At 34.5% G+C, this 18,954-nt stretch overlaps 1 protein-coding gene across 1 annotated transcript; it reads right to left on the bottom strand.

Annotated features, from left to right (window-relative positions):
* Positions 1-337: 337 nt before the first annotated feature.
* Positions 338-18,411, bottom strand: LOC142855005 (alpha-amylase 1-like). The gene is made up of 11 exons (XM_075981558.1): positions 18,381-18,411; positions 7,721-7,933; positions 7,281-7,427; positions 6,113-6,310; positions 5,388-5,618; positions 4,534-4,667; positions 3,907-4,029; positions 3,713-3,812; positions 1,821-1,939; positions 1,585-1,710; positions 338-563 (listed from the first exon to the last, which is right to left on the bottom strand). The coding sequence occupies exons 2-11, from the start codon at positions 7,886-7,888 to the stop codon at positions 374-376; spliced, it is 1,536 nt and encodes a 511-aa protein (XP_075837673.1). The 5' UTR covers positions 7,889-7,933; positions 18,381-18,411; the 3' UTR covers positions 338-373.
* Between the last annotated feature and the right edge of the window lie 543 nt (positions 18,412-18,954).

Genomic DNA, 18,954 nt, shown 5'->3' with positions numbered 1-18,954 from the left:
AAGATAAAAATAATTATATATACACATATACTTTATATATGAAATAAAGAAAAATATATTCAATAAAGAAGAGACATTAGGGGACTATGAAACAAATGGTGCTTGTGATAAAACAGTATGTTTGACAGGACATCATCTTAAATCTGGGAATTGCCTTTGACAAATAATTGAAAGATAATCTTCTAAAATATATTAAAAACATGTATGTAACTTTCTTAAATTTATGTACAATTTTAATGCGCTTTTTTACCCATTCAGTTTTATTGCTGTAATAGATTTTACTAAATGTGGCTGAAGTATAAAAATTAAATTATGCAAAAGAAAAAAATACAAATGATTTTTTGATGCTCGCAGTATGTATTTATTTTAAATTTTATATTTTTGATTCTACATGGATAGCAATAAATGGGTCTTCAGCAGAGTTACTAATAGAAAATTGTGCAGTGCCATCGTCAGAAACATAGACTTGAATTCCGGTGCAATAGCCATTAACTTTATCTCCAGAAATGATATCACAATATGTGCCAGCAGGGAGACCAGTTTGTAAAGTTGTTGACAAAGACCTGAAAAAGTAAAAGTAAAAAGTCAAGTTCAACAAAGCCAACTTCAAGAAAATAGACTATCTCCAAATTAAATAATTTCCTAAACTTGGTACTATAAAAATAAAACTTAGAATCAAGATAGATATAGACAAATAGATAGGTAGATAATTGGAGAAATTGTGTCATTGAAAGTAGACCTTGAGAAAAAAAAAACACTCCTACATTTTCTAATCAGCTCTTTCTGTATTGGACTGTGGTTCATAGTGTAAGCCATCAGGGCTCCTGCCTTCGTGCCTTACTTTCACAAAGTCTAACCCCTGGATTTGCAAGCCCAAATGAAATCTTTCTTCTGTAAGTTGACTTGTTCATGCCATTTAATCACAGCATCAAAAGAGAAACTAATAAAATAATCCAAATGAGAAAAAAACCCTTGCAACTGAGATTTTCAACTACTTGCACTGAGATTCTCTAAGTCTAGTTCTATATATATAGGAAAATATTAAAGGAGAAAAAAAAGAAGCATGGATCAAAAATGGAAGGCCAATCTTTGGAATCTGTACAACCAAACTCAACTGCCTCCTGAGGAAAACCATCAGCCATAGCAAGTATACAAATGCATTGAAACTACTCATCACACAAAGGCAGAGAATTTAAGATTAGATAACAAGGGAACAGAAAAAGAAATAGTTGTGATACAGAGCTAGGAAATGGGGATGTACTTTGAAAATAATGTCCATGTTTGTTGCTGATTTTTAAGATTTTTATTGAATGTGTATATGCTTTGTACAGATGAGTGTATGAGTGAGAATATATGCACATGACAGTGTAAGAATACATAAAGAACAATACCAAAACTCTACTTGGAATCTACAAAAATGTAGAAACAAGTTAAGAACAAGCATCATTTTTTCTAGTTTTCAAGTCACTATACTTATTTAAATCTATCAATGCAAATATTTTCAGCTACAAATGAACAGGAAGTGAAAGGAAGTATCTAAAAATATAAGAATATACAATCCTACTTTAATTGATTTCCACTTACCAGTCGTCATTGTTAAAGACAATGAAGCCTTTGTTTCCTCTGCCAAAAGCTACTTGGTTGCTGCCATTATCCCACCAGTTTGAGAAAGGCTCAAAACCGACTATGTTTCTGAAGGCAACCATGTTCCTAAAAGCACAATATCACGTAAAATGCTCGTACCCTTTATATTCAACAATTTAAAACAAAAAGTTAAACAATTCTCTTATTAGACAAGATCCGTAGGGGACAATCCCAACCTGATCTGGCGCCATCGATGTTCACAGACCCAGCCATTGCCACAAGTGCTGTCTTCATTAATCGTCACTTCTTTGGTTACGCCATTGTCATTTGGTGGTCCAACCCAATTATTGACATCCTTAATTAAAGAGAAAATTTTCAGGATTTTAACATGCATATTCTCATTATCATTGCACTAAACTAAAAAAAATTCTGCTACTTGAGTCTCTAAAGTATCTACTTAGTGTCTAATTTTTTCAACATTTATACAGACCTTTAGAGTTCTTCCTATTTGAGTATATATACCATATTTTTCTAGAGCCATATTTCAAAGAATTACACATTTTTATTCACTCAGAGCCTTTTCATGCAATAACTTCTTATTATCTCTCTTACTTCTTTAATGTCACAAAAGTGGTAAGAGCATTTGTACCAGAAAGATAAGGATTAAAGAAAAGGTTTCAGTACCAATGATTTTAAAAAACTCATTAAACATACGTAAGATCTCTAGGCCTAAATTTCATCATTTATAAAAAAAAAAACCCAACAGTTTGTTGTTATAAAAATATGATGTCTATAAAATTCTTTAACAAGTATAATTAATTTCCAATTTTATATTAGTGTATGTTCCATACAATCTTTTAAATAAAAGTACTAATAAATATATCCTGATATTCTGTAATAAATTTTCAAAAGTTTTAATATGCATTTCATGATTGTCAACACATTTACACATCTTCCTGAAGCAACTGAACAAGCATTCTCTCCATTGTCAATATAGGAAGGGTTTCTCTCCTAAATTTAGAGCTAGCCATTTTGGTGGTCCAGAAATCTGTGATCCCCACGTATTGGGCAATTGTGTTAAAGGTGAGAAGACAAACTTCTCAGCATTGCAAGATGTCAAGAAACTGAACCCTTGTCCCTCCTGCAAGAGTTTTACCGTCTAAGTCATCTCCCTAGACCGTTACTGCTTTTTGAAATTGTTCAGATTAATGTATTGCATAATATTTTGCAATCCTTAGATTTACTGAATGAGTCTTCAAATTTGTTTGCTTAGTTTAACATAATTTTGTAAGCATATTTTTTAGATAAACTCAGTTAAACTGAATGATTTTTTTTTCATTCCATTGAAAAATGTAAAAGTACTTAGCAAATACTTATCTTGGTCAAGTTTTAAACTACAGGACTGGCCCAAAGCTAAGATGTTGAAGTATGCCTGAAACCTAGATTTTTCTCATTCTGAGAGGTAAGATTTGGCCACTTCTTCCTTCGACTCCACACCCATCCCCTGCCTTGCTCAGATGCTAACAGACCTCAGCAGATAGACATCCCTGGGTGTAGTGCCTGGGTGCACGTAGCAACTGATAAGTTCATGCATCTCCAAGGCCATGAGGACTGGTTGCCATTTATCTGACCACTAAAATATCCTTTCTTTTCTACATGACCATATATGAGGTTCCTTCTCCTGGCCCCAAAGGTATACCACCACGTGATTCCAACTGGCTATTCTTCTTGGGCTATAACTATCAGCTGCTTACTCCTAATAAATGGGCTGTCCTTGAACTATCCTCTTTCAGCCCTGGCTGGTGCAATGCCCGAGAGGAGGCAGAACTCCAGTATAGCATTAAGCAAACTTGTTTCCCTTCTTTAAAGGTATTACCATGCACAATCTCCATATCAAATTGACAAGGTAAGTATGATTAGATGCCTGTGTTTTGCTTTATGTACCTTGTTCTATAATTTTCAAGGTTTTTTTCATAGTGACAAAGCAGTGGATACTTCCGTAATAAGCTTATATTGCTAACATTACAGTAAATAAATATTTGATGGCATGTATTTTATGAAAAAATTTTATGTAAAATCGAAACATGACTGCTTCCCTTTTCTTAGAAAAAAATGTATTCAAACTTACATCTCCATTCTCAAAATATCTTGGCCAGTAATAACTTGACATTACTCGTGTGAGTCCATAAGGATGAGCCAACATAAACCCAACTGCCATTTTATAGAGTCTGAAAATTACAAAATAATATTACAACAGAAGAATAGAAAACTTGCAATCATTAAAGGGCAAGTAACAAATCATCAAAGAATGGTTTTGCCTACCTAGCATCCCAGAAGGTCAGGATGGATGATCCTCCAGCCCCATGACCTCGCTGATTATCATGGTTGTCCACAAAGACCAGGGCTCTATCAGAAGGCATGAAACCCCAACCTTCGCCCCAGTTCCTATTTTTTTTTTAAAAAATATGAATATATTATTATTTTACAACACTTTTAGGTTACCCTAAATCTGTATCTCTTTCTACTTAGATTAACTACTAAATAGAAAGTTAAATCTATTTACATTTAACTACTGATTCTCAAGCTATGTGATTACTCCACAGGAAAAATTTCTTCTAGGTATGTGCATATACACATATATAATTGTCTAACATGTTTCATGATTCTATGTATGCTATTATTTGCTTTTCATTCACATTGCTCCTGTAACATTGTAATATAGATAAATGGTAAAAATTCCATATCACATTATGTAAAATGAAAAACAAGATTGAATATTGCACTCTATATTATAAACAGTTAAACATTTCAAATTAATTATTGCAATATATAAGTAGAACAAAATGGACACATTATAGCTTTATTTATGAGTAAAGTGGTTTTAAAGAAATGTCTGACTTTAGAAGATTATAATTACCAAAATCTAATTGAGAAATGGTGTATATTTACTTTAAATAGGCCATCTTTTCTCCATTCCACTTGCGGATAACATTGCCCAGTTTTGCTCCATACTTGAATTCTGTCACACGGCCATTTCCATAGTACTCAGAACTTGTCACTGCCTCACCACCCAGATCAATCACCTAGTAGAGAGAAAGGGGGAAAACTGTCAGTTGGGTGAAGTAATATTAATATCCTATAAATTTCTTATGTCTTTGATGCTTTAACTGATTTTCTTTTATTCTTTATAAAACATATATGCATCACTATTGAAAGAAACTTAATGTCAGTGCCATTTCTTGTCCAATAAGGAAGGCTGACATAGTTCAATTTAACATATAATTGGAAATTTAGAAATTCATACAAATTACTTTCTGTCAAATAAACAATTCCAACACTTACAAATTTATTTAGTTTTCCAATGAAATCAAATAAAAAACAATTCTAACCTCTTCATATGAAATATGTGAACAGAAATATTAATCCATTTACCCAAATTTACACACTTCATACCTCAGACAAGAGTTAAATTTACACACTTCGTACCTCAGACAAGAGTTAAATTTAGAAAGACTTGCTGAAGTCAATGACAAAGATTTTCTGTCTTCCATAATTGTCTCCGAGTATACACTAAATGACCCAATAATGTCACAGGCTACACAAATTTTCTACACTCCCTTAGACTCTTATTTTAGTAAAGAATTAAACCTATTATCACCCAATAAAAGTGTTAAATAAATTGCACATTTCATAAGGCATTCAGACATTAACCTATTGAAATTGTGTTTAATAAAATCTTCCATCCATCTTTTGGTTAACAAAAATGATGTCGTTTACATATGCACATATAGGGATTACTTTACCTCTTGATAAATAAGAGGTCTGCTTCCTTCAGAGAACCATTGTGTATTTAAGTTATTCAGTTTGTCCAAAATCGCCTTTATATCTCCAGGCCACATGTGTTTAGAAGCATCAAGTCTAAACCCTGCCACACCAATGTCAATGAGACGGTTCAAATAGTTAGCCAACGTGGTACGAACATAGTCTTTTCCAAGTGCAAGATCCAGAAGGCCAGACAGACGACAATCTCTGACCTATTGAAATAAACAAATAAGCAAGCAAGACAAAATGGTTATTGTTTCAAATGTTACCTGTCACCTGAGAATCTTTTTGACTCTTCGCGTATTCATGTCTATATGAAGCTTCATAAATCCTGTTCATGGGACACTGGGAACATTCACAAACTACTGGGAATACACCTTAAGAAGATTTTCCATTATGAAGACTGAACTATGGGGAAATAAAGTAGTTAATATTATTAGTTGATTGAGAAAATGCTTTGTTTCTTTCTCTCTCTTGTCTTTCTTTTTTTCTTTTAATATGGTAAAAAAAACCCAGAAATTCTAATATTTAAAGCACTTTCCTTGAGCCATTAAATTACTAGGAGAAGCTTTCTAAAAACTGATTTGCATTTCTAGATTTTAGTAATATGTTTACTAAGGATTCTAAACTGTGTTTTAAATAGTATTCTAAAAGATCTATGTAAATACTGAGGGCATTTTTTTTTAATTCTGATTATCTTCCTCACCTGAGAAGCATCATTGTAGCTTTCAATACCTCCACTTGAAGTCGTACATTTGCCATCGTTAAAATCCCAACCAGAGTATGGAACTGCTGGGAAGTCCCTGGTTCCTGGGTTGAAATAACTTCCACATGTACTGCTGGTTCCTGCTTCGGCCCCTACTCCACACATATGATTTATGACAGCATCCACATAAATACGGACCTGGAAGAGAAAAGTGTGTGCTTCAGTTTAATTTACAGACATAAAATGTGTGTACTTAAACTTTACAGAAAGCATGAGATAGATGCATAGATAGATAAATAGATAGATGATAAATAGAGAGATAGATTAGATAGAGAGATAGATAGATAGATAGATAGATAGATAGATAGATAGATAGATGGATGGGTGGGTGGGTGGGTGGGTGGGTGGGTGGGTGGGTGGGTGGGTGGGTAGATAGATAGATAGATAGATAGATAGATAGATAGATAGATAGATAGATAGATAGATAGATAGATAGATAGATAGATAGATAGATAGATAATGGACAGATAAAAGATGGATGGATAGATAGATAGATAGATAGATATTGATACATTATAGTTTAATCTTAGACAATACAAAAAGTCATGTGTGAAAGAAAACCAATGTAAAATGAAGATCACAAACAGCTCTAATAGTTAGTTGAAGATTTACAGAACAGATAAGTGGAAAGCCAGAAACTGTTATCACTATAAAATCAAATGAAAAGTACTATTTAAAAAAAAACTAGAATTGTATTAAAATTTGGACATTATTGATTTTAAAAGGAGTTAATTTGAGTCATTTTTAATATCTGAAGGGAAAACAAGGTAGATACTGATCTATATTAAACGGAGAAATAGTTATATATCATAAAATGGCAGTAAATATTAAATCTGAAATTTCTAATTCCTGACTAGGAAAAGGGATAGTAGAAAATGAGTGTGATTGTGAGGATTAATAGACTAAGTTGTTCTTTATAAGTGTTCTTCTATAAATGGTTTATATAAAAGAAATTTTTATGACCATAAAGCAGTGGTTACTTTTGAGCTATAACTAAAATATAAACAAAAATTAAAGTATGAAGCATTTTTCTCAAGAAGAATAGGAAATACAAGATTGAAATTGGTTTTTCAAACAATGACTTCAAAGGAAATATGACTTCACTTACCCCAACATTGTTACATCTAGTCACCATATCCTTAAATTCATCTTCATTTCCAGACCTTGAGCATATTTTGTAGCTAATTGGTTGATATCTTTCCCACCAAGGTCTTGAAGGACTGTTAACTACTAGATTTTCATTGGGTGGAGAGACCTACAAATAAAACAACCAAGATTATCAGATTATAGTTTACTTAATAAACCCTTTAAATAAATAAATAAATAAACCCTTTAGAAAAATATGAATGATTCTGCAATTCTTAGGTGTGCACTTGTAGATCTGCTGTGTTAGAACCACTAAAAACATTTACCATCCCCTAAACTTTTTTCTTCCTTAAGAAAGTTATATATGAAGTAAAACATTGCTAAAAATAAACAAAAATATAATAGAAAACAATTTTGTATATGCACAGTGAACTCTGCATTTAAATTGTGAACAAATATTACCTGCACCCCTCCAAATCCATTAGGAGCTAAGTATCTCTCGCATTCCTTGGCAATATCAGCCCAGCGCCACTCAAACAGGTGGACAATAGAACTTCGTCCATATAGAGTATGTGGGTCATACTGAGCCCAGCAGAACCCAATGAAGGAAAGCAAAAGGAAGAACTTCATTTTGCTATGATGTTTTTAGTATTTTTTCTAACAACCACTTTATTCCTGAAAAATAAAAATTAGAAAGAAAAGGGGAAAGAGAACAATGAAATAAAAACTAACGTGAATCAATATTCAAGTACTAGTTATTTATAAACTGTAAAGGATTGCAAACAATATGGTCCACAGTTGCCTAATAGCAAGAAAAAGAGAAATGCTAAACATCTAGGTTTTTGAAGGTACTATCACTTATTAAGGAGAATAAAGGAGAACGTATCAGACCTGAGAAGAATAACAAGACTGATACAGGTTTAATTATTCCTCTCTCAATACTGATGCTCCTCTTTGCTCCTTCCCCCGACAAACTGCATGAACACTCTCCTAAAGAAAACTAGATTTTTTCATATTTCCCAGACAATTCCAAGCTTCTACGATATTTCATGTTATTCCCATGACCCAAGTACTCAACTAAAAGAACACTTTTTAGTCAACATTTATAACCCAGGTAAAATTAGGAAATGTTTATGCATGACAGTTTTTAGATTACATTATTGAACTGATTGATTTGCATTATATGTATATTAATATTTACAATTCACCATTCTAAACCAAATTTTATTAATATGTACTTAATATCTAATATTCATAGGCCTAGCAAATGATTGGTAAAGTCTCTTTTGTTCTCAGTAAATGGCTATAGCAGACATACATTAAGTTCCAGATATTATCCAGATATTGATATGAATTATGTTCCCATTTTTAATAAATAAACACAGTCTCAGAAAAATATATATTATAGTCAATTCTAAGCCTTGCAATACACACAAAAACATACACACAGGACCAGGGAGACCAAGTAAATTAGGCTCATGTAATGATTGACAATGGAAGAATTTGATAATATATCTACTAAAAATCAGTGTATTCTTTATTCCAGCAAAATTTCTGAAGTTCTACTTTACAATATGATACCCAGTAGTAGTAATTACTTGTATAATCTAACTAAATGGGGAGAAATTTACAGCAAGTCCATTAAAATCAAGAACATTACACAGAGTACTACCTCTCTATATCTATTCAATAAAGTAAAAGTTCTAGTTAGAGCAGTAAGAAAAAATGGTGGAGATCAAAGAGGTACAAAATGGAAAAGAAAAAGTCAAAGTACAATTATTTAAAGATTATATCAGAGTACAAATAAGTGGACTGAAAAATTCTACCAGGGAACTCCTACATCTAACAAATATCTTCAGGGAAGTGACTGGAAACAAGATGAACCCTGAAAAATTAGCAGCCCTCCTAGATACAAATGACAAACACATTGAGAAAAAAAATCAGGGAAACAACTTTAACAATAGTCTCAAATAGTAGAAAATACCTTGTGGTACATCTAACCAAGCAAGTGAAAGAGTTGTACAACAAAAACTTCAAGTCTTTGAAAAAAGAAGTTGAAGAATATATCAGATGATGGAAAGATCTCCATGTTCATGGCTCAGAAGGATTAACATAGTAAAAAAAATGGCCATTTTTACTGTTAATGTAAAACAAAAGCAAACTAAAGATTCAGTGTAATCTCCATCAAAACGTAAGCACAGTTATTTGCAGACTTTAAAGGCAAATTCTCAACATCATGAGAAAAAAAACAAAAAAAATAGCATATCAAAAACTATCTTGAAAAATAAAAGAACTGCTGGAGGTAACACTGTCACTGATATAACTTTGTACTACAGAGCTATAGTAATTAAACCCATGTGGTATTGAAGAAAACAGACATGCTGATCAATGGAATCAACTAAACACACAGGCATAAACCCAAACCCACATTGAAACCTTTTATTAATAAATAGGTCAGAAAATAGAAAGTATTTTTAACAAATTGGGCTGGTCAAACTAGAGATCAGAGTGCAGAAGAGTGCAAATAGAACCATCTCTTTCACCCTGCACAAAACTCAAGTCCACATCGATTAAAGACATCAGCAGTGAGGAATAGCCTTGAAATCATTGGAACAGAAGATAATTTTCTGAACTGAACTTGATAGAACAGGCGCTAAGATTAACACTTAATAAATGGGAACTCAGGAAACTGAAAAGTTTCTTGAAGATAAAAAACAAACTGGCAATTGGACAAACTGGCAGCCACAAGAATAGAAAAAGAGTTTTAGCAACTGCACATCCAATATAAAGTCTTCTGTCTAATAGCCAAATTCTATGAAGAACTCAAGAAACTAAATATACAAACAACAGATAATGTAATTTTTAAAAAATGTCATGCAGATCTAAACAGAATTTTCAACAGAAGACTCTCAAATTGCTGAGAAATGATTAATGAAATGTTCTTGGCACCAAATCAGCTAAGCAGGGCTCACAGGGGCTGAACACTGAAGTGGTAAGCACAGAACCTACATGCATTTGCGTCAGGTTCGCTGCTTATTTATTATGGCTATTAGTGGGTGAAGGTGTATCTCTGACTCCTTGGCCTGCTCTTGACAATTTTCTTCCAATGAAGTTGCCTCACCCAGCATTGATATGAGGGCCTTTGCCTTGTCTATGGCATCTTGCTTCGTCCTGCTTGGTTATTGTCTCTAGAAGGCCTGTTCTTTTCTGAAGAGGGGAAAGGGGGGAGTGGATCTTGGTGAGAAGGGTGGAGGGAGAAGAAGCTATGATCAGGATGTATTGTAAGAGAGAAGAATATATTTTCAATTTTTTTAAAAGAAAAATCAGAAAGTAGAAGTGTTCAACATCCTTAGCCACTAAGGAAATGCAATCATAATCATCTTGAGATTCGATCTTACATTTGTCAGAATGGCTAAGATCAATAATGTAAGTGATAGCTCATGCAGGCAAGGATGTGGAGCAAGAGGAACTCCTCCATTGCTGGTGCGAGTGTAAACTTGTACAGTCACTATGGAAATCAAAACAGTGTTCTTAAGAATGCTGGGAATTGATCTATCCCAAGAACCAGTTACACCATTTTGGTCATATAGCCAAAGAATGCTCTGTCCTACCACAAGGACACTTTCTCAACTATGTTCATTGCAGTTTTATTCATCATAGCCAGAACCTGGAAACAACCCAATCAACTAAAATATATATATTAGCATTTTATATATATGAAAAATGGATGACATTATAAAAAATTATCTTGAGTGAGGTAACCAAGACCCAAAAAGATAAATATAGTATGTATTCAATTATTAAAAAGTATTAGCCATTAAGTAAATGATAACAAACCTGTAGCCCATAGACTCAAAGTGGTTATGTAAAAAGAAGTGGTATAGGAGGAAATACAAGGATAACCTTGAGAGGGAAAACAAAAATATGAGCAGACTGGAGGAGAGCAGAGACAAGAGTAGGGGGTAGGGAGAGATAGGGTTGACGGAGAGAGTGCAGGAAGAGATAGCTGGAACGATGGGCACATGGAAACTTACGACAGTGGAAACTTCCTGAAACCTATAAAAAAAAAAAGTCATCATAATGAGGACTTCTAGTAATTAAGAATGTGGAGCCCCAGCCTTGTAGGTTTCCATTGTGGTACCAGGGTACATTCAGTTGATGTTGGACAAAGAGGTCCCATGTAAATCCCCAAACAGCCAAGCCTGTTACTAAGACAAAAACGCTGTTTTTCAAAAACTGACAGCAGGACCCAATTGCTGAGCACAATTCCCACACAACTCAGTGAACATGAAGAGGTTGAGCTGGTGACTACATGGAGTCCTCATCCTTATGTCCTACTCCCTGCAGTGTGGGAAGGTACTCCACAGGCTACTGAAAGAGAAATGTGGACACTAAATAGTCACAAGGTCTTTAATCTACAATATGCCCTACCTACAATGTAAACTAGGGCAATGGTAGCATAGAACTGTGGGAATAGCCAACCAGTTTCTGATTTGATCTAAGGTACACTTTAGAAAAATGAACCCATTTCATTTCACCGGGCGATGGTGGCACACGCCTTTAATCCCAGCACTCGGGAGGCAGAGGCAGGAGGATCTCTGTGAGTTCGAGACCAGCCTGGTCTACAAGAGCTAGTTCCAGGACAGGCTCCAAAGCCACAAAGAAACCTTGTCTCGAAAAACCAAAAAAAAAAAAAAAAAATGAAAAGAAAAAGAAAAGAAAAGGAAAGAAAATTGAACCCATACCCAACATTGCTTGGGTAACCAATGACCAGAGACCGGATAACCCAGAGGTCTAGGGAATAACCAAACACTACTAGTCAATAAAATGATTCTTAATGATGTTCTGTATATGCATAAATCAGTATGTTACCCAGTCATCATCATAGAGGAGATTTCTCTTTGAATTTTATTAATCGTGCTTCACATCATGATAACATCTTGTGGATCCTTCTGTTTCATTTCCTACCGTTACTCAGAGGCATTTGGTAGACTATTGTGAAATGAAATCACCTATGTATTGTGGATAGCAATTACAGGTTTATCAAAAACTTTGATTTAGAATTAAGACTTTTATAGTTTTCTATAATCTCATTCTTTTAACATTCACTCTTAAAACCTTATATAATTCTCCAAATATGATGTCTGTTGGGAGCAGTGAAACCCCAGATCCTGAATTTCTTGTAAACAATTTGTTTCCCCCTGATCTGAGTGCCTACAGCTGCTCTGAGCACGAGACCTTCAGGAGTTCCTGATGGCAGGAGAGTGGTTTCTGGTGGGTTTGGCTGGGGCGTGGCTATCTCTATATAATCTGCCCCTGAACACAATAAAGGGGGCATTCTTGGGGAATTCAAGGATGACCTGTGTCGCTGTCTCTCTGTCTGTGTGTGTCTGTGTATTACAACCTCCAGCCCCCTTGCCTGAAGCTCGAGAACTGGGTGCCAGCGCACAGAGTGCAGACACGGGGGCGCGGTGTGCAGCAGATATCTGTCAGTATTGTGAGCTGATCTCCAAGGTGACTGACGGTGGACTGGGCACACCACCCTGATGTCCTTAACCAGCTGTACCACCTCTTCTATTACAACAACTCACCAGTTTGCTTTCTGAAAATGCAACTTTTCCTCCTATTTTCAAATTTTCCTCTGAATCATTTATGTAAAATATAAGGGTTAAGATTCTAGTGAAATAATTTTAAATATCATATTAGCTTATCACTGAGTCAAACTGGATCAATAAAAAAGAGGAGAGCATAATGGGAACAAACGTTTTATTTAGAGGCCTCCAAAACTGCACATGTCTAAATGAACTTTTCATTTTCATTTCATTTCTTTCTTTTGATGGTGAAGAGACTTCTAAGAATCTCCTTGTTGATCTTAGATGAACATGAAAATCAAATTTGACATTTGTAAGTAATTGGAATTCAGGGTTTTTTTTCCTAAAACATATTATTTTCTCTAGTGATTAATAAAGTCATTTGGGTCCAGTGCTCAGTTTAATCCACATATTTAAATAGCATTCATTTCTCATGGGATGTATGATGCCAAAGGGAAATAAATCAGGTGTTGTAAAATATTAACAATGAAAGAAAATTTTGGGATAATTTAATTCAGTACTTTCCAAATGGTTAAATGGGAATAATCTACGTCAAGACCCAGCAATACCACTCCAGGGCATATACCCAAAGGATGTGCAAATAGACCACAGGGACACTTGACCAATATTCACAGCAGCATTATTTTTAATAGCCAGAACCTGGAAATAGCCTAGATGCTCCTCACCTGAAGAAAGGATAAAGAAAATATGGCACATTTATGCAATGGAGTATTACTCAGTTGTGAAAAACAATGCCTTCATGAAATTTGTAGGCAAGTGGATGGAGCTAGAAAAAACCATCTTCAGTGAGGTAACCCAGACTCAGACAAACAAGGTATGTAATCACTCATAAGTGGATATTAGGTGTAAAGCAAAAAACAACCAGACTACAATCCACAGCTCCAGAGAAGGTAGGTAACAAGGAGAGACACATAAATCACCCAGGGAAGGGGAATTAGATGAGATCTCCCAGGTAAACTCGCAGTGGGGAGGGGGCGTTGAAGAGGAGGGATGGGAGAGGAAAGCATGAGAGAACCAGGTGGTAGAGTCGGGAGAGGGACAGAGTGGGAAGGCAATGAAAGAAAGATCTTGATAGAGAGAGCCACAGTTAGGGAGAAACCTGGTATAGGGAAGTCCCCAAGAATCCACAACAATGACCCCAGCAATAATACACGCAATAGGGGAGAGAGAGCCAGACTGTACTTCCCCTGTAATCAGATTGGTGAATACTCCAACTACAATATTAGAGCCTTTATCTGGGAAATGAAGGAACCACATGCAGAGATCGACGACTAAACACAAGGCTGAGCTCCAGGAATCCAATCGAAGAGCAAAAGGAGGGAATAGATGAGAAAGGGAGGTCAAGATCATGATGGAGAAATCTACAGAGACAACTGAACCAAGCTCGTGGAAACTCAGCAACTCTAGACTGACAGCTGTGGAGACTCCATGAAACTGAACTAGACCCTCAATATGTGGAAGACAGTGGTGAAGCTTGAACTATCTGTGAGGTACCTGGCCGTAGGACCAAAATCTATCCCTGATGCATGAGATAGCTTTTTGGAGCCCATTCCCTATGGTTGGATGCCTTCCTCAGTCTTAATGCAGTGGGGAGAGCTTGGTCCTGCCCCAACTTAATGTGTCAGACTTTGTTGACTCCCAAGGGAGCCCTTACCCATTGAGAGGAGTGGATGGGGGGGTTGGATGGAGGAGTAGGCATCAGGGGTAGGTAGGGAGGCAGGAGGGCAGAGGAGCATGGGAGGAGGGATGGGGAAAGAACTGTGGATTGAATGTAAAATGAAATTTAAAAAATAAATTAAAATAAAAAGATAATATAACTTTCAATATTAATCAACCCCCACCCCATTTTATTGTAGCTGTGAAGATAAACCTGGAACTTAGGTTTGCTAGCAAAGAACTCTAACTTAAGACATATTTCTAGTCCAAGTGTGAAAAAAATTATAGAATGACTTTCCACTTTTCTAAATCTATCTAATACACATTTCTTAATTTTTTGTTATTTAAAGTCACATATATCTATTTTTATTTAACGTCTATGAAAGATGAGGAGTAAGAACAGATGGTGGCATGTGCTTAAATAGCAAATTTTAACATTAACAACAATTTTACAAAGTAAAAGTTTGAAAAAATAACTCTAGAATATCTATGGTGCTATCCTAATTACTAACCTATACACAACTAAACTTGTAGCAGAATAAGTACTGAAATATAAGCAATAGGCTGGAAGAATTTAACAATATATTATAAAAATAATGAAATATAAGAGCTCTAGGTACTAAATAAGAGGGAAAAATAGAAAGAAATTTGAAACAAAATGGCAAACCTTTTCAACAGGAAAGATGATCAAAGAAACAGCATTTTACTTTTTTCATTAAACTACTTTTTTCAATCATAAAGACAAAAATATGAAACACAAAAGCACAAATTATATGTTAGAGTATGAAAAATAATTCAATAGTGCCCTGTAAAGAAAATATGTTGGGTGGTGTTGGCAGACAGAGGCAGAGGATCTTTGTGAGTTCAAGGCCAGTCTGGTCTACAAGGGCTAGTTCCAGAACAGATTCCATAGCTGCAGAGAAACCGTCTTAAAAAAACAAAAAGAAAATACAAAATGCTATGTATTTTAACGGATTTTGTGCATTATAATTCTAAATATAGTCTAAATTCTGTTTATATTTATCTGTGCTGCAGGATGGCTCACCTATGCACACAGAGAAACATGCACACATGCTCATCGGAACCTTTCTTGTAACAGCAAAATCTCAAATAATAAATGTCCATTGTATAAAATAATTAGGGCAATACAAGAATAAACATTTCCTATGTGATCTTTGTCCTGTTGATAGTAGAATACTGTCCTGTTCAAAATCTCTAGAAGATTCACTGTCTGAACTCACGGGTAAATGACTGAGGAAAAGACAGGTATATTGATAGACATGTCCAAATGGTCCTTAATAATTACTTGTGTTAGTATTTTAAATATCTCCCAATTTGATTGTATATTTCTTAATATTCCTAATCTCCTCTCCCTCCCTTGGTCTTGACTTTTTTTTAACATAAAATTGATTCAATAATTTTGAAATTGGTGAGTTGCTAGTCAGTTATATATTTTGATATATAAAAGATTTACTATGGTCATTCATCTGGCCTCTCATTTATTTTGTGCTAAACTCACATAGTTATATTCAATGCTTTGTTGTTGCTGATTGTTTTTGTTGTTTGTCACAGTCTGCACAGGCAGTTTTTGCTATAGCCTCTTTTTGTATCAACTACATTATTGATTTTTTTAAAATCCTGTCTGAAAATACTTGGGTTTTTGACAAAGACAATCTTCTTATATTGGGTTATATTTGGTTTCTTATATTCTAAGTTTATAGTCCGTGTGTTTATTTTTAAACCATGCTCAAATTTTACTACTTTTGAAATAGGGAAAATAGTGTAGGTTAGCCCATATGCTTGCCACTTTATTTTCTAGGTACGTGTCTAATAGCTCAGAAGTTCTATGTAGGATTACTTTGATCATCCAAAATGCTTATTTTATAATTTTTGGTGACTATATTCTCAGACAAATTCTGTTACTTAGTGGTCTAAAACTGACAGTCTTTTTTACTTTTACTGTTAAATTTATTGCATAAATAGAATTATTAAAGTAGTTTTCTTTCAGTCTTTTGAAGGTATTCTGAAGACATCTGCTGTATTTAATAAACATTCAGTGTAAAAATATTTTCAGCAGTTAGTAATTTAAAATATTTTGTGTTTATGTCGAGATGCCTTTCAAGTGTTAAATGCATGAATATTTATTTGCATGTTTCTTGGAGCTGGAGACATAACTTATAAGTGTTTGCTACTCTTGCAGTGGGCCCACTTTCAGTTTCTAGCACCTTTGTGGCAGTTCACATTCGCCTGTAACTCCAATTCCAGTGGATCCAATGCCATTTTCTGAACATCGTAGACTCCAGCACATACACAATACACACACATACATTCAGGCACATACTCATACATAAAAATCAAATGATCTTAAAATTTTATTTATTCTTTTCATATACACTAAGCTATATTTATCAGAAATGGGAACCATAAAAGTTGCAACGTTAAACTGTGTTTGACCTCTTAGGTATGTTTTGTTAGCTTCTTCCCACTTTTTTGTAACTTAAAGGAAGTATATATATGGTATCACTGATACTAACATTTCTATTAATCCTACTTCCACATGGTCCATTTGTAATTTTTTACTATCAAAGCTGGGTTTTGTAGAATCTCTTTAAATATATATGGAGAAAAGCCTTGCTCTGATCTGGGGTCCACTCTGTTAAACAGAATAATAACATTCAGGCTATGGTTTGCCTGAGTGATTTGATTTAATAAGAAGAAGCTTGCCACAAGGCACTACATCTTGAGTTTAAGTGCCAAAGAAGAATGTCCTGTTTAAACAAGTAAACGCCCATCACTCTGATACTTCTCAGGGAATATTTTGGAGAAAGCACCTGAGAAAGAACTTCTTGCATTCTCCAGGCTTCAGCTCAAGCATGGTTTCTCCTGTCAATGGAGAAACTCAAAATTGCCTGTCACATGAACCTGAGCCTGTTTGTTTTGTGCCTTAGCATCTTTGTGGCTAAATAATATATTTTTTCAAACAAATTAAACCATTTGTTAAAATGAAGCTAAAAATTAACTCTGGTAAGTCTATGCATGCTTTGTATTGTAGTGTAACATTACATCCCTTTTTGTCATAGATGACCACAGGGCTGGAATAGCCCCAATTAACACAGATCAAAACTTCATGCTTAATGCGATGGGAAATCATATCATAAAGAAAGGAAGGGCCTTATTCTCATGAGGAACAGGCTAGTAAATGAAATACACAAAGCATCATAAAGAAGAGAAGCAAGCATCAGATAATGCACTTAACATTATTTTGATGAAAATTGCTGTGTCTATTTGTGACATTGTTTTTTGTAAGATTTGTTTATTTATTTGATGTATAGATGCTTGCCTGAATGTATGTATTGTGACGGTGTCAGAACCCCTGGATCTGCCATGTGGATGCTAGAAACTGAACCCTGACCCTTTGGAAGAGTAGTCAGTACTCCTAACTGATGAGCCATCTCTCCAGCCCCTGTGACATAGTTTTAATCATATTGTAGGTTTCTGATTTAATGATGATATATGTGTAGATTGTTGAGATAAAATTTTTAAATTTAATTTTATATCTTATGGGACTGTTCATGTTATATTTTCCTTAACTAATTACTTTGTGAAATGATATGGATACCCAGTTACACTTAAGTATTGTCATGTCCAGTGAAATAATTACTGAATATCATTTAATTCCACTCAAAACGCACCCAATACCTTCCACAATAAATAAACAAATAAGACTATGGGCTTCAACAAACAAGCAGCCATAACATAAAATACAAATTCAATTGCACTGAAAATATAACATAAAGACACAAACATAAAATTTGTATTCAAACAAGCTAGCATGTCCTTCAAAGAACACATACCATGTGCAGCCTTCCAGTGCAGTTGGACTATTCTGCTCTGGGTCAGGAATGGTTGCCCTAATCTGAGCAGCAGAATTTATTATCAGCTAGGAAAAACATTGTTCTTATTTTTGGCAATTCTATTTGGACTTTGCTTCCAAAAACCTTTCACCAGTTATCTCCATAAAATGCACCATGTAGAAAGAACAATGTGTGTTTCCTCTGGCCACACAGTCATTGCAATTCTGGTGTCAGAGTCATGGGGTAGATTGTAGCGAACAGACTGTGTTTTGATTTTTTTTTTCTGTGTTTTGATTTTAAAAGTTCAATGCTGACTAGAATAGCAGCTTTGGGAGTATATACTACCTTGAGTTTTTAATATTTTGAGGCAATAGTTTTTATTAGTTATTCCATTATGAGAACAATGATCAAAGTAGAACAACACTGTATCATGTTTAAACAACTAATCATCAACTGTCTACTTAGCAGCCCATCAAAAAACAGACTGAATATTAATTCATGGTAATTAAAAACTCCATTTGTGACTATTCAAAATGATATCAAAATTACCAGATACATGTGTTAATCAATGTAA

Source organism: Microtus pennsylvanicus, chromosome 7 (assembly GCF_037038515.1).
Source record: "Microtus pennsylvanicus isolate mMicPen1 chromosome 7, mMicPen1.hap1, whole genome shotgun sequence".
In the NCBI taxonomy this organism is placed as follows: domain Eukaryota; kingdom Metazoa; phylum Chordata; class Mammalia; order Rodentia; family Cricetidae; genus Microtus; species Microtus pennsylvanicus.
Note: the sequence above shows the minus strand (reverse complement) of the source record. Positions and strands in the feature narration are given on the sequence as shown.